Below are 25,503 nucleotides of genomic sequence, written 5' to 3' on the forward strand. Positions count from 1 at the left end.
CACACCTCGCCGCACGGCCATGCCCGATTTGGAGTCAGCTGATGCCGGTTTCGAGCTCCACTACATAAACCACATTTTTTCCAGGTAATATCAATCCAAAAAGGCATTCTAGTGGGCTACTGCACGGGCAATATCAGCTTTTACGACAAATTTTTTAGATTTGGGATTCAGAACGTGCATAATGTGGAGCAAAACACGCAGAAGTCAGTGCATTTTCCTCCTCTGGAATTGCATAAATCTGTTCGTTCAGACGTACTCCACTGGAGCAGATATGAGGGGGATATAGAAACATCTTTAAATCTGTTGAGAAAGAGTTGCAATCAGCGCCGGAGAGATGGAAAATCACCCACATGCGCGCACATCCCCGTGCGCAACGGCGCTTGTGGAGCTGTGTCTCCGTTTGGATCCCTGGATGGAGCTTGCATTGTGTCTGCAGCGGGGATTTTGTTTTATTACCATCAGATTTATTGATGATTTGGAAACTAAAGCTCCTTCTCTCCAAGGAAAAGGAGGAAAAAGGTCACATCCATCTGCATCTCCATCCCGGTGCGTGCGCAGCGCGCTGTTTTTATTCTGCAGGTGATTAGCTCAGTAGCGCACGTCCCGCACGGAGACACAAGTCATAAAAGTAACTGTAACCCCTGCTCTCTCTCTCTCTCTCTCTCTCTCTCTCTCTCTCTCTCTCCCTCTCTCTCGTTGGCACGCAGCCAGCTCCAGCACGCTCCGAGCCTCCTCTCCTCTTGCGCCGCTTGCCGCTCAGTTTACACCCACCCCTCCCCTCCCTGCGAGAGGAGAGGAGGAGGAGGACTAAAAGGGGGAGTGGGGATGAGGAGGGGTTGAGGGGGGGGACTCCCTCCAGCTCCTCCAGCAGCTGAACTGAAAGAGGTGGGGTTGGAGGAGAGGAGGAGGAGGAGGAGGGATGGAGGAGAGGAAGGGGAGGGGAGTCTCTCTCTCTCTCTCTGTAGCCGACTCGGAGTGAGGTGGGGTGGGGTTGGAGGGGGCGACGGGAGCCCTTGGCCGCCTATTCGCCTTCCAGTTGCCTCCGCACTATATAAACACTCATTGGTGCCTCTGGCTTGACGCACACACATACACACACACATACACACACACACACTGAGGGAGACTGTATAGGCAGCCAGCGCAAAGAGAGAGAGAGAGAGAGAGAGAGAGAGGGAGAGCAAGAGAGAGAGTGTGTGTGGAGCACTCTGAAACAGAAAGGTACACAGAGAAAGAGTGGACGACAGAAAGAAAGAGAGAGAGGGAGAAGGAGGACGGTGCCTGCGCCTCAGCATCTCCGCTGTGCCTTTTGATTCCTGCACGCTCACGGATCTAAAAAGTCTTTCCAATGCCCTGTTTTAATTTTTTGTGAGCAGCTGATTGATCTTCCTTATCTGAGGTTTGCCTGATTAAGACTTTTCTAAGAGGCATTTTTTTTCTTTTTTGGAGGAAAGACAGACAGAGAGAGAGAGAGACGCCATTCCTGGAAAAAGTTGTGATTTTTTTTCTTTCTTATTTTTTCCTCCCCCTCTAGAAAAAACTCAAGTCTTTCCATTTCTTGAGAAGTTTTTTAAAAAGTAAAGCCCTTCTTATTTCCAGGGCTCGGCTCACTTTTTCCACGTGCTCCACGGTGCCCCAGCTTTTGACATATACGTGTCCACTTCTCTTTTATTCTGCTGGTTTCATTATTTATTATCCGTCTTTTTTGACCTATAATTTGAGATTAAAATGAAATTTCAAACAGCAGGACAGCCCCCCGTCTTGTGTGATTCCTGTCACCAGCGCTTAAATCATTAAGCCAAACAAAGTTGTAATGATTTCAAGTCTTTTTGGTGGTTTGAATACGCAAGCTGAAGCCGATACGAGGTGAAACAAGGGGAGCTTGGCATCGCAGCTCACCTGTAGCATCTCTTCCTCTCAGCCAACTCACTTCCATTTGCACTTTTTACGCACAAAAACGCCACTTTGTGACTATTTCAACCTAGAGAAATCTACTATCTGAGGGGGGCAATCGCACTCCAGACAGTCCATTCATTCTGTGAACTGAAAACACAACCACCTCTTGTCACTTCCACGGCGCCTTGGAGTGCGTAAAAAGAGCGCTGCGCTTTTACGCAATAAAAATAACTACAAATCCAAGCTTTGAGTCATCCCGGGATCCAGAAACACCACATAACATCACAGCAACAACTTTTAACGAGACTTGAACGCCGCTTTCGCCGAGCCAGAGAGTCGCCCAGAGCCCCACAGAGACGCCGGGCTCTCCATCACCATGCTGTTCGACAGTTTCGACCTCGTCTCGGCTCTGGCCACCCTGGCCGCCTGCCTGGTGTCCATGGCGCTGCTCCTCGCTGTCTCCCAGCAGCTGTGGCAGCTGAGATGGACGGCCACCCGGGATAAAAACTGCAAGCTGCCCATGCCCAAGGGATCCATGGGCTTCCCCATCATCGGCGAGACCTGCCACTGGCTCTTCCAGGTAAGCGCGCCGCCGGGGAGGGGTTGGAGCGCGACCCGGTGTCTGGGTCACTGCGGTGGGTCTGTGGCTCTGGCAGCCTGGGGCCAGATTAGGAGTTGTGTGTGTGTATGTGTGCGTGTGTGTGTGTGTGTGGTGGCTTTAAAGTGTACTAAATCAACCTTTTTACTTTCTTTTTAAAAACTTTCCACCCCTTTGTGCTTTTGTTCATTCATCACAAGCTCAAACTTTTTCATTTTTTCCCGGGATTTATGCGCGGGTCTTTCCTCCTCCTCCGCATTTCAAATCACATTTATGCGTCAAAGCTGCCAAAAAGCATGTGGTAAATCAGGATATTGACTACTGCAGAGCCTCTTCGTCATATCCAATGGCATTCTGTTCATAATCTATGCAATATGCATCTATGTGGTTGCAAATAAGAGTGCAGACAACGTGCGTCCCCCCAAAACAAACAAAACGGCTCTATTTCCAGACATTGGTGCCTTTTCTGTTTTCATGGATCAGCGTGGCACAGTGCCGTGTTGTACATACTGTGAACTGAAGTCGTGGTCTACACGTTCACATCAGCCTGGGTGACAAATTAAAACTCTGCCGCGCCGATAAAACGAGTTAAACGCGGCGTCCCCCTCCGCCTCCTCCGCCTCCCCTCATCCTGCGCGGCTCTGATGGATCCGAGGCGGAGGAGCGGCTGCCAGCCCCATCAAAGACTCTCGCTCCGTTTTGATTAGGTTAAAGCCGCTCAGGCTTTGTGGCTCCGCCGGCGATCGCATCAGATTAGGAGCGCGTTTATCTCGGAGCGGAGCGCGTCGTCCCGCCTGCGCCTGAAGGACGCGGCGGCGAGCTGAAGTCGGTCAGATAGCCTATCGATAACGACAGACAGGGTGGCAACAGGTCACGGTGGGTGTCTCTGTGGAGGATTAGAATAGAATTGAGCAGGAGTAGGTGTGTGTGTGTGTGTGTGTGTGTGTGTGTGAAGAGTTATTTTAGGAGGTTCCTCTCCCTGATTGAACGCCTGGATCAAGAGGTTTAAAGTTGAATTAAAGTGTGTAGTTTATGTTGTAAGTATGATGAGAGTGTGGTGTGTGTGTGATCTCCTGCTGTAATGAGAAGTATTCGGTTTAAAAAAAAAAAAAAAAAAGACTTCCTGTGTTGCACTTATTTTGGAAATTGGTCGAGTGCAGGGGGGGAGAAAAAGGTGAGAGAGAAAGAAAGAGAGGTTCGGGGAAGGGGTAAAGGGTTAAGGTGAGGGTAAAGTGCACACCTCGGACTCTCTCTCTCTCTCCTTCTCTCTCTCTCTCTCCCTCTGTTTCCCCTCCTCCTCACACCCCCCCATCTCTCCTCGCTCGTCGCTGAATCCAGACTGTCAACTCCGCTCCCTGTGGGCTGAGTTTGGCTGGAGCAAAGTCCAAAAAAGCTCCCAGCATGCAGCATGTTTTAGAAATCATACCCACCCCCCCACACTTTTCCACCCTCCCCACCTCCACCTCCACCTCCCCCTCCCCTCCCGTCCTCCTTTCAAGATTCCTCAGCTAACATGCATTTGTTCCTGGATTCGGTTTTTGCGGAGCCGGAGCCGCACAGAGTTAGCACATTCGCAGAGGCTCGGGTCATTTCAGATATGAAATGTGGGTGACACGCACGAGTGTGTGTGTGTGTGTGTGTGTGTTGATCTTGTCGCTTCCATGTTTCCGAGTACATCTTTTTGACTCCGGCTGTGCGTGCGGCGGGAGGCAAAATTAGGTAACACCTGGGAAAGAAGCCTCGCTGCCCGGCTTCCTCGCTTTACAGCATCTGAGAGAATCCCCGTCTGCTCACGGTGTTTGTTGTGTTATCGTGCACAAATCTGGTCCATAAATAGATGGAAAGGTGTAAATCTGACCACGAACCTTCAACTCCCACAATCCTTTTCTCGCCCGTAGTCGGAAGTGAGCGATGCCGCATCACCGCGAAGGCGCCGGGATCTGTTTTGGTGGGTTTTTTTTGACGTTTCTGTTTGGCACCAGAGAGGAAGAGGTCAGTTAAAGCAGAGTTTAAGAGAGAGGGAAAGGCGGCGGCGGCGGGGGGCGAGGGGGGGAAAAAGGAGTTTTGGTCATTAGTTTTCGCCCTCGGCAGAAAGCGTCAGACGTGCGGCGTGACCCCGCCGAGCTGCACGCGAGTCCCACCGCCGAGCGGCGGCTGTCAGCGCGAACTGATGGCTCCCAGGAGCTCGCCAAGAGGGGGGGGGAGAAAAAATAAAGAAAGAGGGAGAAAGAGGGAGAAAGGGGTTGAGGGTGGGGAGAAGGGGGAAAGAGAAAAACCTCTGAGAGAGAGGGAGAGAGAGAGGAAAGGGCTGGGTCTGGACGAGCGGAGGCACGTTGGCCGCGTGCGGGGCTTGAACTCGCGGTGCTCTCCTCTCCGTTACATCTGACACCGGGCGAGACGCGTTCCCGGAATGCAACCGGGGAGCGCTGCCAAGTTTATGGCGAGGGGGGCACGTCAGTCAGATAGAGGAATAAAAGGCTGCGTGTGTGTGTGAGTGCCTGAGTGCGCGCATGTGTGTGTGTGTGTGTGCTTGTATCTGTGTTTCTACACTTGTGAGGACCTCTGCCGGGTTTTCCGTCGCTGTGCGGCCGAGCTTTGTTCAAACCCGCAGAGCCTCATGTCACATTGTAGTGGAGATTACGAGGTTTCCAAAGACACCAAACACGTCCGGCTGAACTCCAGGAGAAACGCGTCTCAAATGATGCACGAGACCTGCAGGCATCTTCAGTTTCATGTCAAGCTGCAGCCATGAAACAACACCACCTCGGCTTTGAACACGTCCCTGAATATAGGTGCGATGCTGCTTCGATGATGCAGAATATGGATGTGGCACTGTCACACAACACAGAAAAAAAAAATAATAACTAACTTTGAAGCCACTTCAGGGCGAGTTTAAGGGAGAATTTGACTTTAAGGGTTAAGGTTAGAGGTGAAAGGCTTCATTGATCTAACGTAGGCGCAGGAGTGGCAGCGACTGATCAAGAGAGAGGTGCCGGGATGCAGAGAGACGAGAGGAGCGGCTCTGATTGGTCACGGAGACGACGAGTCAGACGAGCTCGGGGGACAGACGAGCCGTCTTTCCGCAGCCGAGAGAGGGGAAAGACCTCTGGACGGTGCCAGGGCTGGAAGGGCTCTTCTCTTGTGTCACGTTTTCGGTTTGAGACAAAAAGGGGTCTCTCTGCAAAAAAAGTGAGCAAAGAGACAGTTTCAGTTTCATCTCAGGAATGGGAAAATGTGTATTATTTTAGACAAAAAGACATTTCTCTGTTTTTTCACACAAAAAGTGATGAGTCAGATGCAGATGCAGCTTCAACAGGTGGTCGGATTCCCTGTCCTGGGACATCACACACACACACACACGTCCCCTTAAAATGCAGCTGCAGGTGTAGAGTGTAGCAGGTGAAGACTGAAAAAGTGTCGCTTGTTTCAGTATCGATAGTCTGTGCATGTGTGTGTGTGTCCACGTGGAGTATTCAGTGTGTGTAGCAGTGTTTGTGTGTGTGTGCATGATGGGTAATGATCCAAACTGCGACTCTGAAAAGATGAAAAGTCTCTAAACTTATGTGATTTTTTTTGGGGAAGGACAAAGAATGTGTGTGTGTGTGTGTGTGTGTGTGTGCGTGCATGTGAGAGGGATGTAGGAATATGTCCTGAGGGTGAAGCTCCAGTCACTGCATCACATTTCTCTGGCTAGAAACGGATCGACTGGATTGACTGGCTGATTTTTTTTTTTTTTTTTTTTTAAATTAAATCCTGGCACTCGTTTCTCGTCATTTTCTTTTTTCTTTCTCTCATGTTCTCTTGTTCTTTTTCTCCTCTCCTCTCCTAACCTCTCCTCTAGTTTCCCTACATAAACATACACACTCTCTCTCTCTCTCTCGCTCTTACTGATTTTTCTCCCTCAACACACACACGGCAGCACAAATGCATTTTTTGTGATTGATCCATTTAAAAGGGATCTGCAGTTAGAAATAGTTTTACGGCGGCGCTGCCAAACTCCTGTCTGCTCTCATTAGGAGCTGGAGGTTTCTGACGGGACGATGCCAAGCAAGAGCGCTACCGTGCGAGGGCACACACACACACATGCACACATACGCACACAATGCAGTGTCACATATACAGAGAAGTAAACACACATTCGTCATGCATGCATATGCACAGACACACAGTCACATATACAATCACATACAGAGGCCTGCAGGTGCACGCACACACACACACACACACACACACACACACACACACACAGATGAATCAAGCTTATGTCCATATGTGTCCATAAATGCATGCACACGGATCCGCATACATACATACATGTATGCACACACACACTCAGAAGCTCCAGCATCAGCACACACACACACACACAAGCAATCCAATGCAGAAGTTATGAAGGAAGTTGTAAAGTTCAACTCGTGTTGTGATAGGAAGGTTAAAGTTGCACCCGCCGAGATTTTTTATGCAAAAACACATCTGTCCTCTCAGCCTAAAACACAACAAGAGAAGGAGAGGAGCCCCCCGTCCCCGCAAAAACTGAGACGCCGCAGATTCGTAAACCTCGTGCGGCCGGAGGATCTCACCAGAGCGTTTTCGTTTGGACCGATCAGAGTCCTTTTGAGGGACTGCAGGCGAACTTTAGGTGATAACGACAGCGACCCAAGTGGAGCACAGAACCAACAGAAACAACGACTTCGATTTTCCTTCCAAAGACAGCAGGACTCGTGTACCAGCAGGCTAACAAGCAGCATGTTAGTTTGATGCATCACAGCAGAGGTCCTCACAGGTTCCAAAAAACTGGTGACCGAATCCAAAAAGACCCAGAAATGTGCTTCCAAACGAGACCCGCCTATTATTTAAAAGCTGGTCTCCAGATTCATGCGTGTTAAATCCAAACCCGGCCAGGAGACGCCGAACCTATGAGGGCCGATCTCACAACGGATTGATATTAACGGAGGTGAAGATACAATTTGTCAAAACAAAACGTTGTGTCTTACAATTTCTTTCAAATCAGCTTTGCATTTTTGTTGCGTCTATCATGATAAAGATGAACTCAACTGTTTCCCCTTTTGAACGTGAATAATGTTCGCTCGTTTGTCGCCATGGCTGCTAAGGTTAGAGTCCGAACTCTGCTCTGCAATGTTGGAAGCTACGATACAGTACAATAAAACACACACACTCAGCACTTCCATCATTTCAAGTGCGATCAAGTGATCTGGGTCTTCTTGGATCCACTTAAACAGACTCTCTGACTCGTGGCAGTAGAACGGGACCCGACTCGTACTTGACTGACTGACTGTATAAAACGTGGATCTGAACCTGCACTGGTCCCGGGTCGGGTCTCAGGTCCGAGGGCTCGGCTGGACCCCGTGAAGACCGTCCATCCATCACGGTCGCTGCTGCTGCTTGTTTACCTTCGGCTCTCTCAGACACGATTAAATTCGTCGGATTGGCCGAGTCAGCTGACGACAGACAGACGGTCGATCCGATCACTTTTGTGATGTAGTTTTGTAAACACCCACCGCCGCCGCCTCTTTTCCTAAACAGCTTGAACCCCACGGCCCAGATGGTGTTTTAATAAGAACGTGTGCTACACGAGGTTAGCGGACTGATCCTGTTCATTCAGATTAAATTCTGCGATCGGGTCTTTTCGCTGTTGGAAAATCAAATCTGTTACAATTGGCCTTAGAGTTCAGTGTTTCTTGCATTATCCAATCAGCTTGGCTGCTAAGCAGAGGACAGACACAGCAGGAGCCAGATGTACTTTCTCTATCTTGTTAGTTAGGTCTGTTGCATTAGTTACACGCCCAGTCAACATTCACACACATAGCATCACACATTCCGGGAGCAAGGCATGGACAGTGGTTGGCCTGTCCATGTCCGGGTAACTGGCCAATTATTCTCGGTTGCGTTTAAGTCCAACCTCTGTACGGGGCAGGCCCCAGCCCAAGAACATAAACGTGTATCATTTCCTGATATCGGGGCTCATTCTGACTGAGATCCTGCGGGAGTTCTGTCACTCTGAGACCAGCGCTGCCTTGCTTTATATGTGACCAAATAAATATTGCATCAGAAAATTGAAGACGGACTCCGGTCTGTTCTTGGGCTTTCAACAAAAGAATCGGGAGCTAACAAATCGGTGCACAGGAAGTGACAAATCGAGAGTTAAGAGGAATGTACAAGTGGTTCCTAAACGTTTGATTTTTCGCGACTGGTTTCTGGGTCGTGGCAGTTCCACCCTGCTGCCACTAGGGGCCGCCAGAACGTCGTTTGGTGCAACGTCTAATGCTCGGAAAACGGAATAGAAAACTGTGCAGGTTCCTGACATCAGGTTAATGTGATTTTTGTGCGGCGAAGGAGCCCTGCAGACTCTCCAGAATCCGTGCGGGTTTGTCCCGGCCTGAAGTGGGAAGTGGCCTCTTGCAGCTTTAAAGCTCGTTTGATGAATCAATATTGACTGATGCTGTTCCCAGTAAACGAGGAAAGCCTATCCACTCCACTGGATACGGTTTCTCCTGGTCTGGTCCTGATCCTTCACACACACACACACACACACACACACATACACACAAACGAAGCACACAGTGTGGCTACACATGTGGTGCAGTCAGGCTAAAGCTGAATCTGGGTCAGACCGAGGGAAATGAATACATGGCACTGAGACTGAACAGTGTGTTTGTGTGTGTTGTGTGATTAACTTTGTGAATGAGAGCGAGCCAGGCAGGGAGAACGAGTGCACACACACACACACACACACACACACACACTGTAGATTTGTATGTAGAAGCTGTGAGTGTTATCAGTTACTGACTGATTGCTTTTGGCTTTTATTGTAATTAGTTGAATTTGACTTTCAGCAGCGTGGCAAAGCTTTGGCATGGAGATACAGCGTGAATGCACCGTGTGTATGGGTGCATGCACATTTTCTCTCTCTCTCGCTCTCTCTCTCACACACACACACACACACACACACAATTGAGTTGTCTCTCCCTCTGCCAGCCTGTGTTCTTGTCTCTGTTTTTCAGTGATGAAGTGTAAATGACGGTGGGCAGAGTAATAACAGTCCTGCAGGCCAAGCTCTCTCTCATCACACACAGTGATGACAGATCTCTCTCTCTCCTCTCTCTCTCTCTCTCTCTTTCTTTCTCTCCATGTCTCCCTCTGTTTCTCTCCGTCTTTTCGTCTACACCTGTCTGCTTTCTCTCGTTCCCCTGTTTCGAACCTCACAGGCGTTTTCCTCTATATTTCATGAGCACTGATTAATGAACTTAAGGTAATGGACAGATTGCATTTTTCACGTTTACCCCTCATGTGTGAGTTCTGTTTTAGGGTGTATCCTTCCTTTAATCGGCCCTGTTGTTTTGCAGAAGCTCCCTGTGGTACTAAAGCCTCGTAGCATTTTTTTTTGCAGTAGGATTCATGTTTTCTGTCAGTGGAGCCGCAGTAGGATTCGTCTTTGGATGCACTACAAAAAAAAATCCTCCTTATCAGGTCATTTAGTGTTTCAGGTTCAAACTGCTGTTGCTGATTGTTGCCATTCGGAGCCGCCAGTGTGCAAATCTCCCCAATAGGAACCTATAACGCGCTTTTACATAAACGCAGACTGTCCAAATCTTTCATCATTGTGGACGTCTCATTCTGGAAGGTAACTCGTTACGTCCAGGAGAAACTGTCTAACACCACTGAGATACTGAAACCAAACCACAGGACGGCTCATTCAAGCTGAAAGGTGTCATTTAATGTGTGTAAAATGCGGAAAATGAAGGAGTTTACCTCTTTCTGTAGTGCATGGTGCACGTAAACACTCACATTTCGCTGTCTTCCATTGTTTTTAAACCACAAACTTTATGGCATCAGACCTCACTTGATATTAACTTTTATCCCAACAGAGGCAGGAGTCTTGAGGGATTATTTCCTGAGGGATAACGCTGATAGGAAACCGCCGCACTGAGCACAGTGAGAGAAAACAGAACGTTCGAGCAAACCGAATGAAGGCGAATGAACTTTTGTTTTCTTGCTTTTGACTTTACGAGAATGAACGGCAGAAAACGGAAGAAGACGACCTTCGACGTCTCGAGCAACGTTGACTGTGTGCGGGAAAACCAGGAATAATGGATCATTGAGCTTTTAGGAAAGATGCAATTCACACTTAACATCTGCCTCAAGGTACTACTTCCTCTGATTGGATGATGCACTGAGGCCCAGATGGACTAAAATCATGAGCTGGTTAGGGTTCGAGTCAGAGTTAGGGTTAGGGTTAGATTTAGGGTTAGAGTTAGGGTTAGATTTAGATTTAGGGTTAGAGTTGGGGTTAGGGTTAGATTTAGATTTAGGGTTAGGGTTAGGGTTAGATTTAGATTTAGGGTTAGAGTTAGGGTTAGAGTTGAGGTTAGGGTTAGAGTTAGAGTTAGAGTTGGGGTTAGGTTAAGTGAAGGACGCAGTGTCCTGGAAAAGGACACTCCGGGGGGCACGGGCTCTCAGGGGTCTTAAAGTAATTCTAAGAAATTAAAATCTCTCCTATTAAAAGGCCAAAGTGGTCCTTAAAAGCTCCATAAAATAATATAAAATAATGTAAAGGAAATTGGACCAATGAGCAGATCCAGAGGCGGGAGTATTTAATTTTTACCAAGGGCCTCCTGCTCCAGAGGGCCTTAGGGTCAGAGTTAGGGTTAGGGCTAGGGCTAGGGTTAGGGTTAGATTTAGGGCTAGAGTTAGGGTTAGGGCTAGGGCTAGAGTTAGGGTTAGATTTAGGGCTAGAGTTAGGGTTAGGGCTAGGGCTAGAGTTAGGGTTAGATTTAGGGCTAGAGTTAGGGTTAGGGCTAGGGTTAGAGTTAGGGTTAGATTAGGGTTAGGATTAGAGTTAAAGTTAGGGTTAGGGTTAGGGTTAGGTGGTCAGCGGTGCAATACAAGCCTCTTGACCAGTCGGGGGGTTGTGTTGTGTGATGAGTTTTGCACGCACTCAAAGTTACAAGTAAAGGCTTTGGACGCTTGACGAGAGCATAAGGTGGTAAAACGTTTTTTTTTTTTCCAGGCAGCCGCTGAAGCAGATAGCGTCCATTTTTCAAGTTTTGCAGCAGTAGCAAATGTTGCAAAGGCTCAATTCACACTTCAACACTGATTTTTCCCGTGCGGTTGAAATACCTTCAAAGTTAGAATAAACATTGTTTTTCTCCATATTGTACAACAGCGCCACTTCAATATTGGTGGTTGCAGCTCTTCATTGAAGCTCCTTCACTCTGACACTGAGTGAAATATTCAAACTCAAGATGCTGCTGTTTCATGGCTGCAGCATCACATCACATAGAACAGATCTACGTGTCTCGTGCATCATTTTCCACACGTTTCCATGGAAACCAGCGGGACGTGTTCGGTGTCGTTGGAAACCTCGGGATCTCCGCTAGAATTTCAGATGAAGCGCCCGTGGGGTTTTGATCGAAGCTCGGCCCGCGCGGCGTGAGTTTGAACCCCCGACTGAAAAAACGGCTCAACACGTCTCTGTTTTGTTTTTGGTTGGAATCGCCCTTTAACCGGCTCGGCGCTCAGACAGAGCGGGGATTGTGAAGCCCTGATGGATTACGGTGCGTTTCGTCTATAGGCTCCACGACTGTTGTTCAGCCCCGCGCTGTGTGTGCTGCATAGCTGTGGTCACACACACACACACACACACACACACATGCACACACACACACACACACACACACACGCACACACACACACACACATAGAAGAAGAAGAAGCCAGACTCTGCACGTACACACACACAGAAACAAATGTACGTGCAACTCGTCACGCATGCACATATACACACACAGTTGCATATTTACGCACACACACACACACACACACACACATGCACATGCACATGCACACACACACACACACACACACACTCGATGGAAAGCTGGAGTGTAGAGTGTGCTGACTGAGCTCAGACAGATCACATTACAATGCTTATTGATTCGAGTGACTCCTTTCTTTCTTTCTTTCTTTCTTTCTTTCTTTTTCTTTCTTTCCTTCTTTCCTTCTTTCTTTCTTTCCTTCCTTCTTTCCTTCCTTCATTCGTTCCCTCTCTGCTTCTTCTCTTTTTTCACTCCGTCTTTCTCTCCATCTCTTTGTCTTTTCCCTCTTAGTCGTTTGATGCTACAAGAGTGGCAGGGCGCTGGCAAGCTGTGTGTGTGTGTGTGTGTGTGTGTGTGTGTGTGTGTGTGTGTGTGTGTGTGTGTGTTGGTTGTGGGAGATACATAGTTCATTCAGCGGGCACAAGGGGCAGCCCTTTGTGTGTGTGTTAACATTCAAGGCAGGACCCTTGAACCTCCAAGGACCCAACAGGACGCACTCTTCCTCCTCACTCCTCCTCTTCCTCGACACCTTTTTTCCAAGCCCTCCCTCCATCTTTTTTTTCTTTTTTTTTTTTTCCGCCCATCTTCCCCCCTTTTCTTTTTGTCCCCCTTTTTATTCCGATCATTTTCTTCAGATTCCCACGGGGTGCGTTGACGTTTCCGATCCGTGACTTTTGAGTTTTCGCCGTTTTTTTTTATTCCCGCTTTTCGATCGTTTTATTCTTCTTTCATCCCTTCTTTCCTCCCTTCCCTCTCTTTCTCCCTTCTTTCTCCTCATTTCGCGGTTTCTTGGTTCTCCTCTCTTTCCCGTTTCTTCGCCGCGTCTCCGCCGTTGTCCCTCCATCATCCGTGCCTTTGCTGACTTTCGCCTCCTTTTCCCTCCCTCCATCTTCCGCCTCTTTCTTCTTCTCTCCCTCTCTTTTCCCATCGTCTTCTTCCCTCTTTCTCTCTCCCCTTTTCCTCCCTCGTTTTCCTCACATTTTCCGCGCCCGTTACTTTCCCAAATTTCTCCTCGCTCCATATTTCTCTTTCTTTCATTTTTTTTTTGTTTGGCCTCTTTGCATCTTCTTCTCCTCCAATAAATTCATCCCATCTTCGTCTTTCTCCGTCTTTCCTTTCTTTCTCTTCGTCCGCTCCTAAATTTACTCACATGCGTTTTACCGCTTATCACTCACGACATTTGATATATGATGAAAAATAGGAAAAAAGGTTTTTTTACGATGGTGACAAATGAAAGAAAAACTCAGTATTTGTAAATGCACAAATTTCGTTTTATTTCTTCTGATCTATCTTTTTATTCCTCCCTTCATCCCTCCATCCAAGCCCCCCCCCCCCCCCCCCCCCCCCTTCCTTCTCCGGGCTTGTACAGATTAGCAGGAGGTACTGGCAATGATGTCCCTTGCCCCTTCTTTCACCCCTGGAACACACTGCACCCTGGCTCCATCCACACACACACACACACACACACACACACACCGCTTTCACCCCCTTTCACCCGTCCCAACATCCCTGCACCCCTCCATCCCTGAAGAATGCTCTTGTTTCTAGGAGGGGGGGGGGGGGGGGGGGGGGGGGGGGGGGGGGGGGGCGATAGCACCCCATGTTAAGCCCCCTTCTATGTGTGTGTGTGTGTGTGTGTGTGTGTGTGAGTACATCCTGTGTGAATGTATGTGCCTATACATGCCTGTGTGTTCACTGTGTGTATGCTGACATGTGTCTATATGTGTTTATGTGTTTGTAATAGACGTAGTGTGTGTGGTTGTGTGTGTGTGTGTGTGTGTGTGTGTGTGTGTGTGTGTGTGTGTGTGTGTCAGGGTATTAGCTGGGGTCCCAGGGTGAGTGCTCACAGAGTTTTGAACAACCATAATCTCCCTTTCTATAATGTGCCTGGGTCAGGGGCCAACCCTCTCTCTCTCTCTCTCTCTCGCTCTCTCTCCTTTTCTCTTCCTCCCTCTATTCTGCCCATTTTTTGGCTGAACTATCCATAGCCCTTTTCCTTAATCCGTCTTTTTGAGCCGAGCACCCTTCCCACCTCTCCGCCTCCTCTGCCACGCTCTGCACTCGCTCTCTCTCTGTTTTTGGCCCCTCGCTCTCTCACACTTTCTCTCTCTCTCTTTGTCGCTCCCCTTCTCTCTCTCCATGTATCTCCCTCTCTGCCTTCTCTTTTTTCCTCTCTCTCTCTCTCTTCCTCCTCTCCTTCCTTCCTTCCTTCCCTCCTTCCTTCCTTCCATCCTCTCTCTCTCTCTGAGGCCGAGGCGTGACAACAAAGTGACAGGGGGCATTGTCGAGTCGGGGACCTATCGCGCCATTCAAACGCCCCACACACACACACACACACACACACACACACACACACACACACACACACACACACACACACACACACTGGTGCCTTGGTATCTCTGGCAGTGGCAGGATGATTGGCAGCAGAAAAGAAAGGAGGAATTCCCTCACAGCCTTTGACCTCGTTTCCTCTCTCTCTCTCTCTCTCTCTCTTTTCTCCTCGCTGCTGCTCCCTCTCTCCGAACATCCATTTTTTTTGTCTTTCATTTTTTTGCTAACCCTTATTTAACTTGTAATCCTCGACTTTTCTCCAACAAAAACAAAAAAAACAACAACAACAAAAGAAAAGAAAGTTGTCTCCATTTTTTTGTTGCAAACGCTCTCCACTGTACTGTTGCACCTGTCCGTCAAACGCGGTGGGCGGGGCTTGGGTTTCCTCTTCTCTTTATTGTTGCTTGTGCTCATTCCAAACTAATAACGGTGATCAATCACTTCGATCCCTCAATCATCATCATCATCATCATCATCATCATCATCAGCTCGGCCTGCGGTACAGGACGTCCTAAGCGATGAGTCGGCGTTTTTTTTTTTTTTTTTAACTCCATAAGAGCTGCAGCAGAAACTAAAAAGAGTCCGTCAACACGTCGATCATGACGTGACTCACCTCGTTAAACTTTATTTATTCACGAAAACAAAAAAAAGACGGCGGTTCGAGTCTTTTCTCTGCTTCCCGTTCTCAGATTTGTTTAATAATCACAGTTTAACCCCCTTTGTGAGACTATTGTCGCGAATTCGCCTCAAACCACTTCCACTCTTAATGCAGCCGAGGTGGTGTGTGTGTGTGTGTGTGTGTGTGTGTGTGTGTGTCCCACTGATGCCTGTTGACTCATATTTAGATAGATAGATAGATAGATAGATAGATAGATATACTTTATTGATCCCAACCAGGGAAATTCTGGTGTTCCAGCAGCAACAGTAGAAACATATAATAAAGTTAAATAAAACAGAATAAAGGCTAAATATTTACAATAAAGACTATAAAGACTAAAAATTTAACACACAAAGAAGATCGCACACCAAGAATTGCATTGGATCGGAAGCACTCTACCACCAATAATTTATTTTTTATTTATTTTTTATTTATTTTTTTATTTATTTTTTTATTTATTTTTTTATTTTTGCACAATAAAAGCAAAACATCAGAACAAGAATGAAATAACAATAGATTCTGCAGGTGAGATACAGAAAACCCCTCGGGGCTTATAAGAGAATCCCACCTCAAAATCTGATTACATAAAAAAAAAAAAGAAAAAATGTCAACAAAACAACAAAAAAAGAGCAAATATACATTAAATCAATGCAAATATATATGTTAAATCAATTCAAATATATATTAAATGCTAAATTTAGGATTCAGCTCGAAGGCAAAAACACAAACAGTTTATTTTTGTAGGTGATTGTGAATGAATTCAGGCAGTTATGGGGTTAACGCGAAGTGTAACGCTGCAACTTTCAGATCTACGCCGCTCGCTGGTGGACGCTCTCGTCGAGCAGGTGAACCGAAAAAGCACCACAGAAGAAGAGGTGAGGCGGTAAAGTGGTGAAAATGAGGGTAGGGAAATCAAACGTCGGGTCAAAATGTGATTTTCGTACAGAGGATTGAGGAGGGAGACGGTTTCTACACCCCGTCCCATGGAGCCCGGCAGTGTCCCGTACGGGGCGGGCGTTACCATGACGACGCTAACGGGGTGGCTGGTGGTGACGCTTAACGCTCAAAAACACACCAGCAGGAGCCGCTGCCATTTGAGTCGACGGAGCTGCGCTGCGACACACACACAGCCACGTGGAGCGGTGTGTGTGTGTGTGTGTGTGTGTCCTCCAACCAGAGCGGCGGCTGCAGGGTTTTGAGTGCCTTGCTCAAAGGCACTGAAAACCACTTGTTGCTCATTGCTTGTAAGTCTGTCGTGCGTGAGCGTTAAGATCCGCCGAGCTCGATGCGAAAACAATCGGACGCTGTTTTAGCGGCTGTGTGGGCGTTGCCACGTCGGTTTCCATGGCGACCGGGGAGACGGCACTCGAGCGGCGTTCGGTTTTAGATGCACGACTCGAATACGTCTGACATTTTGCTCTGACTTGAGGTGGATGAACCTCCATCGGGCGCTCATTTGCAGCGGACAAATTATAATTGAACTTTTTCGACTCGTCTTTTTTTTCTTTTTGACATTATGCCCTCTCTCTCTCTCTCTCTCTTTCTCTCTCTTTCTTTTTCTTCTTGCCAGGCAGCACTTTGTTCCCGTTCACAGGCGCTGTAATTCATTTCCTGCTACTGTTTTCCCATCATCCTCTCTTTCTCCTGCCTCTGCTCGCTGACCCCCTCCCCCCTCCCCCTCCTCTTCCCTCTCCCCGGCATTCAGGTGACCCCGTTACACTTCACACACACACACACACACACACACACATGGCCTGCTCCCCATAACCTTCACCCTAATGTTTCTGCTTAGTCCTTTATAACCCCTCGCATTACACACGTTTTCTTTCTCTTGCTCTCTCTCTCTCTTAACACACACACACACACACACTCTCTCTCTCTCCCCCTGTGCGTGGTGTGTGTTGGGGCGAGCCCCGGCGTTGATCTGAGTAAACATAATTAGCTGTGTTTTTTTGTCTTGCCCTAATAAAAGAGTCATTTGTTGGACATTTCCACTGCGCTACAAAGAGGACATTTATAAGCCGGGCCCAAGGTTCGCCCCCAGGCCAACCCCAACAGAACAGACGGGGGTATTTTTAGCACGGCCAGCGCGCTAGCTAGCCCCGCTTGGAGTGTGTGTGTATGTGTGTGTGTGTGTGTGTGTGTGTGTGTAGCATGCATGAGAAAGTCTGTGTTTGTGGGAGGAAGAGAAAAAGAGGGAGATTTCTGCAAGTTTGAGATAGTAACAGCGACAATTATGAACGTGCGGGACAAAGTGACGCTGTGTGTGTGTGTACATGTGTGTGTGTGTGTGTTTGGATGGCGTGGCTGGAAAATCCTTCTGTGCCCCCCCTCCCTCCGTCCCCCTCCTCCTTTATTGAGGTTCTTGTAAAATATCTGATAAATCTCTGTTCAAAAAAAAAAAAAAAAACAAAAAATATAAAAGGGACTATTTAGAAGCGGACATCGTCGGGACAAGAACGGCCCTGTGCTGACCGGAGAGGGCTGGCACACACACACACACACACACACACACACACACACTCACGAGTTGAAAGCACTGCACTTTTGAGGACATTCCGCTGGTTAACGTTTATTTCGTAACCTCACATGTGACCTTTTAACCCTTTCATAACCTTAACCAATGACTTTTAATGTAACCATTCATCCACCTGTAGCACCAGCTGCATGTGCCTACAGTGTATTTTATGACAAATGTCCCGTTTCAGGGCACGTTCATAGTGTTGGAAGCCGCCAGGGTCTTATTTTTAGAGTGGAGGTAAGTCAAAGTCAAATCGACTTTGGGACGGTGTGTGTTCACGTCGCTGCTTCCTGAAGTTGAGACTGAGTTGTTGAGATGCTGCACTTGTTTTTCTTTTTTTTGTGTTAGAGGAGCGCTCATGATGTGACCCACTTGTTTTGTGTGTGCCGATGGATCGCAAAACAAAGGCGGCGGTGCGTGGCCGCCCGGGCGTTTACAAAAGGCGAGAGGAACGAGGATGTGAAGGAGAGGAGAGGCTGATGAAAACGGCGAAAATTAAGGATAAAACTGGGTTTAATCTGACGGATGATAATCAGAAGGGAAGGAGAAGTAGATGGGGAGAAAGCAGAAACTGAATCGGTTGATATTACACTGCAAAAACTTCTTACCAAGAATATTTGTCTTATTTCAAGTCAAAAATGTCTTATTCCTCGTCAAAATGTCTCATTACACTTAAAATAAGACATGATCACCTCAGAAGTAACTTGTTTTTAGCAAGATTTAGCAAGTTTAGCAAAATTTGTTTCTTGTTTCTGGCTAATTTTCACTTATTTCAAGTGAATTTTCACTTTTTCCACTGGCAAATTTTGCCAATGAAACAAGCAAATTTTCACTTGTTTCAAGAAAATTGTCTAAAAACAAGTTACCTCTGAGGTGATCATGTCTTATTTTAAGTGTAATGAGATATTTTGACTAGGAATAAGACATTTTTGACTTGAAATAAGACAAATAATCTTGGTAAGATTTTGGGTTTTTGCAGTGTAACATGTAAAGAGACGGTTTCAGGAGTTTTTTTTTTTACTAAGAATTTGACTGTTAGATAGAAAATATTAAATATGTGAAGGTGGCCGTTGGTTATGAGGGAATTATCGCGGAAATGATCGATGCAGACTGCACTTCAAGCTGCTCTGTTTCTGCAAAGAGAAGATTAATCACGTTTACAAGCGGCGTGAAAACACAGAAACGTCTTAAACTGAGCGTTGTTCTTCACACATCTTCACAAAAAAAAAAACACGAGTGGAGGAGAAAAGGCAGAGGGACGCAGGAAACATGCGATCTGGAGGCTCCTACGATGCAGAAACAGTGACAGTGATGCAAGCTCCAAACAGCGCAGAAAAAAAAAAAAAAAAAGAAAAGCACCGAGGAGACAAAAGGAGCACGAGGCTGGAATCTGCACAGGCATCAGGCTGCGACGTTAACCCGTGAAAGCGAAAATTAGGGAAGAACAATCCTTTAAAAATGAAGTTTTCTGGCTCTTAAACTGCAAAAACTCCAAATCTTACCAAGAATATTTGTCTTATTTCAAGTCAAAAATGTCTTATTTCTAGTCCAAATATCTCATTACACTTAAAATAAGACATGATCACCTCAGAAGTAACTTGTTTTTAGACAATTTTCACTTGAAACAAGGGAAAATCTGCTTGAAACAAGTGAAAATTGTCTAAAAACAAGTTACTTCTGTCTTATTTTAAGTGTAATGAGACATTTTGACTTGATATTCTTGGTCAAATTTGGAGTTTTTGCAGTGTGGTGCACAAGACTTGAACGCGACTTGCATTTATTATCATCGAAATGCATTTGAATCTGCACAGAGAGCTCATTGAAAACTTCACTGTAAAAAAAAAAAAATGCTGTTTTTCTTCAGATAAAGTTAAAAAAATCTGCCAGTGGGATGAGATAATCCCATTTATTCTGGTATAAATCTGTCGAAACAAGGCCGAATGAGGCAGAGCAGCGACTGGGATCCATAAAGTGACACTTGATTCGAAAAAAACTTTTAGAGACGAGCGGATTAGCGCTGGATTAAAGCGGGATTATCTCATCCTGCCGGCAGATTTTATTCCCCCTCGCTCGAAGAAAAAAAAAAGAAAAAAAAAAAACACCAACGCATTCCAACGCTGAAGTTTGACGTTTTTCTCTGCTCGGCACGTCAAAAAACACACACACGTCGTCTCCCCGGCCGCCTTGTACTTGTACTCGTACGTCCCCGCGGTTGCTAGGCAACCAGTCCAGGAGAAAAAAGCCCCTCATGGCTTCACTCTCATCCTGTGACCTCGGCGGGAAAAACAGGCCGAACGTTGTGGCAGCAATTTTGGTTTCTGGGTTTTGCTGAAGCCGAGAGTGTTTACAATGGGACTCCCTATACTTCACTGTAGTTTGGTGTGTGTGTGTGTGTGTGTGTGTGAGCCTGCGCAATCAGTGTGTGGAGCTGTGTGTGTGTGTGTGCGCGCTCTCACATGCGGTTATGTACGTGTTCCCCTGCAAGAGAAGTGTGGCGTCATTACATCACAACTTTTCCATGCTCTCTTTCTCTCTGTGTGTGTGTGTGTATGTGTGTGTGTGTGTGTGTGTGTGTGTGAGCGTGTGTGTGTGTGTGTTTGCCAGATTCAGGTCCCAAGAGGAGAAGAAGGTGGGGGTGGGAGGGGTGGATGGGGTACACTTCTCACCTTCAAGTAAAATGTCATCCAGACCACACCCCTGGCACACACACACACACACACACACACACGCATGTACACACACTCACACTCACACACACACACACTTTTACACACAGGTTGAACGAAATGATTATTTCAATTCAAGTTTTCGTTTTACACACACACAGCTTTTCCAGCACCTGGCAGGGAATTAGACAGCTGGAATCCCTCAGTCTGCTGCCATAATGTGTGTGTGTGTGTGTGTGTGTGTGTGTGTGTGTGTGTGTGTGTGTTAAAGAAGAGAGAGAGGAGGAAAAGAGCTGGAATCGGAGCAAGTATGAATAGATATGAAAAATGCATGCATGATGCTGATGGATACACAGGTGACGCGCGCGCGCACACACGCACACACACACACACACACACACACACACACACTCACAGTACACTATCGGCCCATGCTATATCTTAGTAACAGAGTGTGAAAGGGAGCCTTGTCTGGCTGCCTGAGGAACTCCCTTCTAAGTGGACTGTGTGTGTGTGTGTGTGTGTGTGTGTGTGTGTGTGTGTGTGTGTGTGTCTGCAGCTTTGCCAGGCAGACATACTAAACCACTCTACATCCATGTGGCAGCAAAATGTAGCTTGGAAACCACCCCCACTCTAACACACACACACACACACACTCACACACACTCACACACACACTCACACTCACACACACACACACACACACACCCTCAGGGCTCCAGAGGCCAGTCGGCGAGAGTGGAGAAGGGAATGTGTGTGTCGCCGGCTGGCCTCTGGAGCCCTGAGGGTGTGTGTGTGTGTGTGTGTGTGTGTGTGTGTGTGTGTGCGTGTGTGTGTGTGTGTGTGTGTGCGTGCCACTGAAAAGAGGAAGTGTACAGGAGCTGTGAAAACAGTTCAGGTCAACAGTTTGTACCCAGACGGAGTGACAGAGGAGAGAAAAAAAAAAAAGTGGAGAGAGTGTTTCACATTTTTTCCAGCAGAAAACCGATCAGCAGATAGAGAGAGAGAGAGAGAGAGAGAGAGAGAGAGAGAGAGAGAGAGAGAGAGAGAGAGCGGCGGAACGAGAGATGAAAAAGAAAGAGAGAGAATATCACTTCTTTAGAGAGATAGATAGATAGATAGATACTTTATTTATCCCGAGGGAAATTGCAGTTTTTCAGCAGCATCCACATCATTAAAGGTCTTTATTACATCATTAAAGACGAAAAAAGGAACAGTTCACACAAAATACAAACAAACAACAAAGATACTATCCTACTCCCCCCTCTTGTGCAACATACACATCCATAGTTCCTGCGTGATTTGGTGACGTTTCCACTCCGATGTAATCCACAGACATAATCCACAGGGGGGGGGGGGGGGGTCGTCTTTGGGAACTATTTCCTGCCGAAGAACACCCACACGCTGTATCGATCCACCCTTTAACCCCTTGTAGACTATTGTCGCGAATTCAAACCACTTCTTAATGGTCTTTAATGCAGCCGAGGTGGTGTGTGTGTGTGTGTGTGTGTGTGTGTGTGTGTGTGTGTGTGTGTGTGTGTGTGTGTGTGTGTCCCACTGATGCCTGTTGATGCATATTTCACACATACCAAGAATTGCATTGCATTGGAAGCACTCTACCACCAATAATTTAGCATTTAGCTTGAAGGCAAAAAACACAAACAATTTTTTTTTTTTGTAGATAATTGTAAATAAATCCAGGCAGTAAGGGGTTAACGAGCACAGATCAGCGGTGGATTCTGCATCGTTTCCCGACTCTCTGTGTTTTAGGTGTTTCCTAACCAGCAGGATGACCCGCCATAACGCAGTCAGCGACAAACAAACGTCCAACAAATATTTGCATTTTCCACATTTGCATTTAAATCTCAATGTTCATTTCTGTAAAATGATCATAACGGTTGTTGAAGCAGAGAGGAGTGTAAGAACGGGGCGGGGCGGGGCGGGGCGGGGCGGGGCGCAGGCTAACGGCTAACATGCGCTTATGACTTATTTAGCACAGCCGTTATGTGTCGCTATGGTTACACGGGTTGTTTTTAAATTTTACATCCAGTGTATGAATGTAGACCAGGGATAAATCCTGACCCAGATTATGTGTGCATTACAGTTTTAACAGCCTCTCCAGCCAATCAGAGGCAAGTATTCACCCAGACCGCGGAATAAATATTAATATGCAAACCAAACAAATACAGTTATATATGTGGAGTCCATGTATGTTGAATATATGCATGTCATTTTTACTGTTTTTGTGCATATTAAAGGTGTAACAACTCTCCAAATCCACGGTTCAGCTCAAACCTCGGGTTTGTTGAGGGAGCGAGGGGGTCTAGAATAGAAATGAAAAATTAATAACAAATGCATTTTACTAAATCAGCTATAATTTGGAACATTAAAATACACCTTCATGATAGATTAACTAGTGGCACTTTATAATAAGAGTACAACAATAACATTAATTAACGTTAGTTAATGCCGTAATGGTTAATTAACTGTTAGTTAATGATTATTATGGCATTTACTAATGTTAATAATATCTACAATAACCCTTAAATAACATTTAAATTAATACCTTAGCATGAACAGCATTAGTACATGATTCTTAGACACATTAGTTAACGGTTAGTTAACTGTTACTTAATGTTTATTACCTGTTACTTAATGTTTATTACCTCTTACTTAATGTTCATTACCTGTTACTTAATGTTTATTACAGCATTAACGTTAATTGTTGCACTCTTATTGTAAAGTGTTACCATAGAGACCATGTATGTTGAACATATGGGTTAGGGTCATTTTTACTGTTTTTGTGCATATTAAAGGTGTAACAATTCTCCAAATCCACGCTTCAGCTCAAACCTCGGGTTTGTTGAGGGAGCGGGGGAGTTTAGGATAGAAATGAAAAGTTAATAACAAATGTGTTTTACTAAATCAGCTATAATTTGGAACATCAAACACATTAAAGCACACCGTCATGACAGATTAACTTTAGAAATTACATAAATTAACAAAGAGAAGAAAAATAAATGAATAAGTAAAAGAACAGTCAGTTTTTGAGCCTCAGTTTTAAATCTCTCTCTCTCTCTCTCTCCCTCTTTAAATATATCTATATATCTATATATCTCTATAAGTATGTATATGTAAAATATGAAGTCCCTCGTATGTAAAGCAGATCTTGTTTATGGAGTATCTGGATAAATTCACTCTCTGCTTCTTTATTTGTTGTTGCTGCTCTGAGTCGTTTGAGCTTCGCTGCAGGACCCTCCACCACAAATTGCACCGTAAACCAGAATCACTGTGAGAATAAATTTGTAGCCTCGTTCTGCTGGAGTGATGCAAGAGATCAGGCCATGCTTGTGCAAACACACACACACACACACACACACACACACACACACACACACACAAAGCGGCACTGCGGCGAGAGAGGTGTGTTTGTGCCTCTCGTCTCAAACAAACAGGAAACAAACTACCTGCTAAAATTAGGCGCTGAAAGAACCCTCCATTCACACACGCACACACACACACACACACACACATGCACACACACACTTCCAACCGTGTGTACACACAGATCTGCCAGCATCTCTCTTACACACACAAACACACCTTAGAGTACGGCACATTTTTTACATGTATGTTTTCACATGTTACCTGTGTGTGTGTGTGTGTGTGTGTGTGTGTGTGTGTGTGTGTGTGTGTGTGTGCCTCACAGCCATACATACATTTCTCATTCCCCAAGAGTAAACCGGGGTCAAACCAGTTAGTGTTGTCACGGCAATTTGGAGTCCGGCCTCTCCGTGTTTGTTTGCTTTGGACATTTTTGTGAATTCAGTGTGTGTGTGTGTGTGTGTGTGTGTGTGTGTGTGTGTGCGTCTGAACCAACATGCATGTATGTGTGCTTTGAATGGATTGTGTGTGTGTGCCATGTACATGAGAGTGGGCGTGCATGCCGTTTGACAGACGAATACATGAGTGTGTTTTGAAATGTGCACAAAAGTGTGTGTTGTGCATGTGTGTGTGTGTGTGTGTGTGTGTGTGTAACACAGTAACGCGCCCCGAGGCTCCTCTCACTGGAACAGAGCATTTACAGTTCTGGGGTCGGCTCCTTCTCTCCGGGCCGCGACCTCGACTGTTCGGAGGTCAACGTCAAAGCTGAACTCGGGTCAGCTCCGACTCTGCCCCTCTGGGGACTCACCGGGGGTCAAGCTACGGTTTGGGGTCCCGAACGGGGCCCGCATGGCTACTCCTCTCAGGCCAGACATGACCTTCTTTTGTCTTGCCTTCTCGTGTGTTTTGGAACATATTTGGTATTAATTTGTGAATTTTAAGTGAATCATAACATGTTACAGTCATTTTGAGCAGCTACAGGTGAACAGTTTTTCCTCATTTTCTCAAAACGACTGAGAGTGAGCCGCAGTAAAGTTAGCCTTCACTTCTACACTGCAAAAACGCAAAATCTTACCAAGAATATTTGTCTCATTTCTAGTCAAAATATCTCATTACACTTAAAATAAGACATGATCACCTCAGAAATAACTTTTTTTTATACAAATTTCACTTGTTTCAAGCAAATTTTCACGTGAAACAAGTGAAAATTGTCTAAAAACAAGTTACTTCTGAGGTGATCATGTCTTATTTTAAGTGTCATGAGACATTTTGACTTGAAATAAGACATTTTTGACTTGAAATAAGACAAATATTCTTGGTGAGATTTTGAGTTTTTGCAGTGACAGCATGTTCTGCACACACTTTGACCCGAGCCGCGCTGATTTGCATCTCCATCGCCAGTTCAACGGCGCCAACTTGTATCGAATCCATGCCCGACATGGACCGTCTCCAAACGGGACTCTGTCATCGCCCATCGGCACAGAGAGAAATTGAAACAGAGCCGGGACGTCCCGTAGAGAGACACTCGTGAATTTTATACTGTAGTTGATGATATATCCATGTGTAAAGTCATGTTTTTTTCCATGAATCTCTCTAATATTGTTCATGTT

General features: G+C 46.2%; 1 protein-coding gene across 1 annotated transcript in view; it reads left to right on the forward strand.

The window, feature by feature from the left end:
• Positions 1-1,227: 1,227 nt before the first annotated feature.
• cyp26b1 (cytochrome P450, family 26, subfamily b, polypeptide 1) overlaps positions 1,228-25,503 on the forward strand; it is a 46,189-nt gene continuing 21,913 nt past the window's right edge. Inside the window, exon 1 of the mRNA XM_030076772.1 lies at positions 1,228-2,476. Coding sequence (XP_029932632.1) covers positions 2,273-2,476 — 204 coding nt within the window. The 5' untranslated portion in view covers positions 1,228-2,272. The remainder of the gene's footprint in view (positions 2,477-25,503) is intronic.

Source organism: Myripristis murdjan, chromosome 18 (genome assembly GCF_902150065.1).
Source record: "Myripristis murdjan chromosome 18, fMyrMur1.1, whole genome shotgun sequence".
In the NCBI taxonomy this organism is placed as follows: Eukaryota; Metazoa; Chordata; class Actinopteri; order Holocentriformes; family Holocentridae; genus Myripristis; species Myripristis murdjan.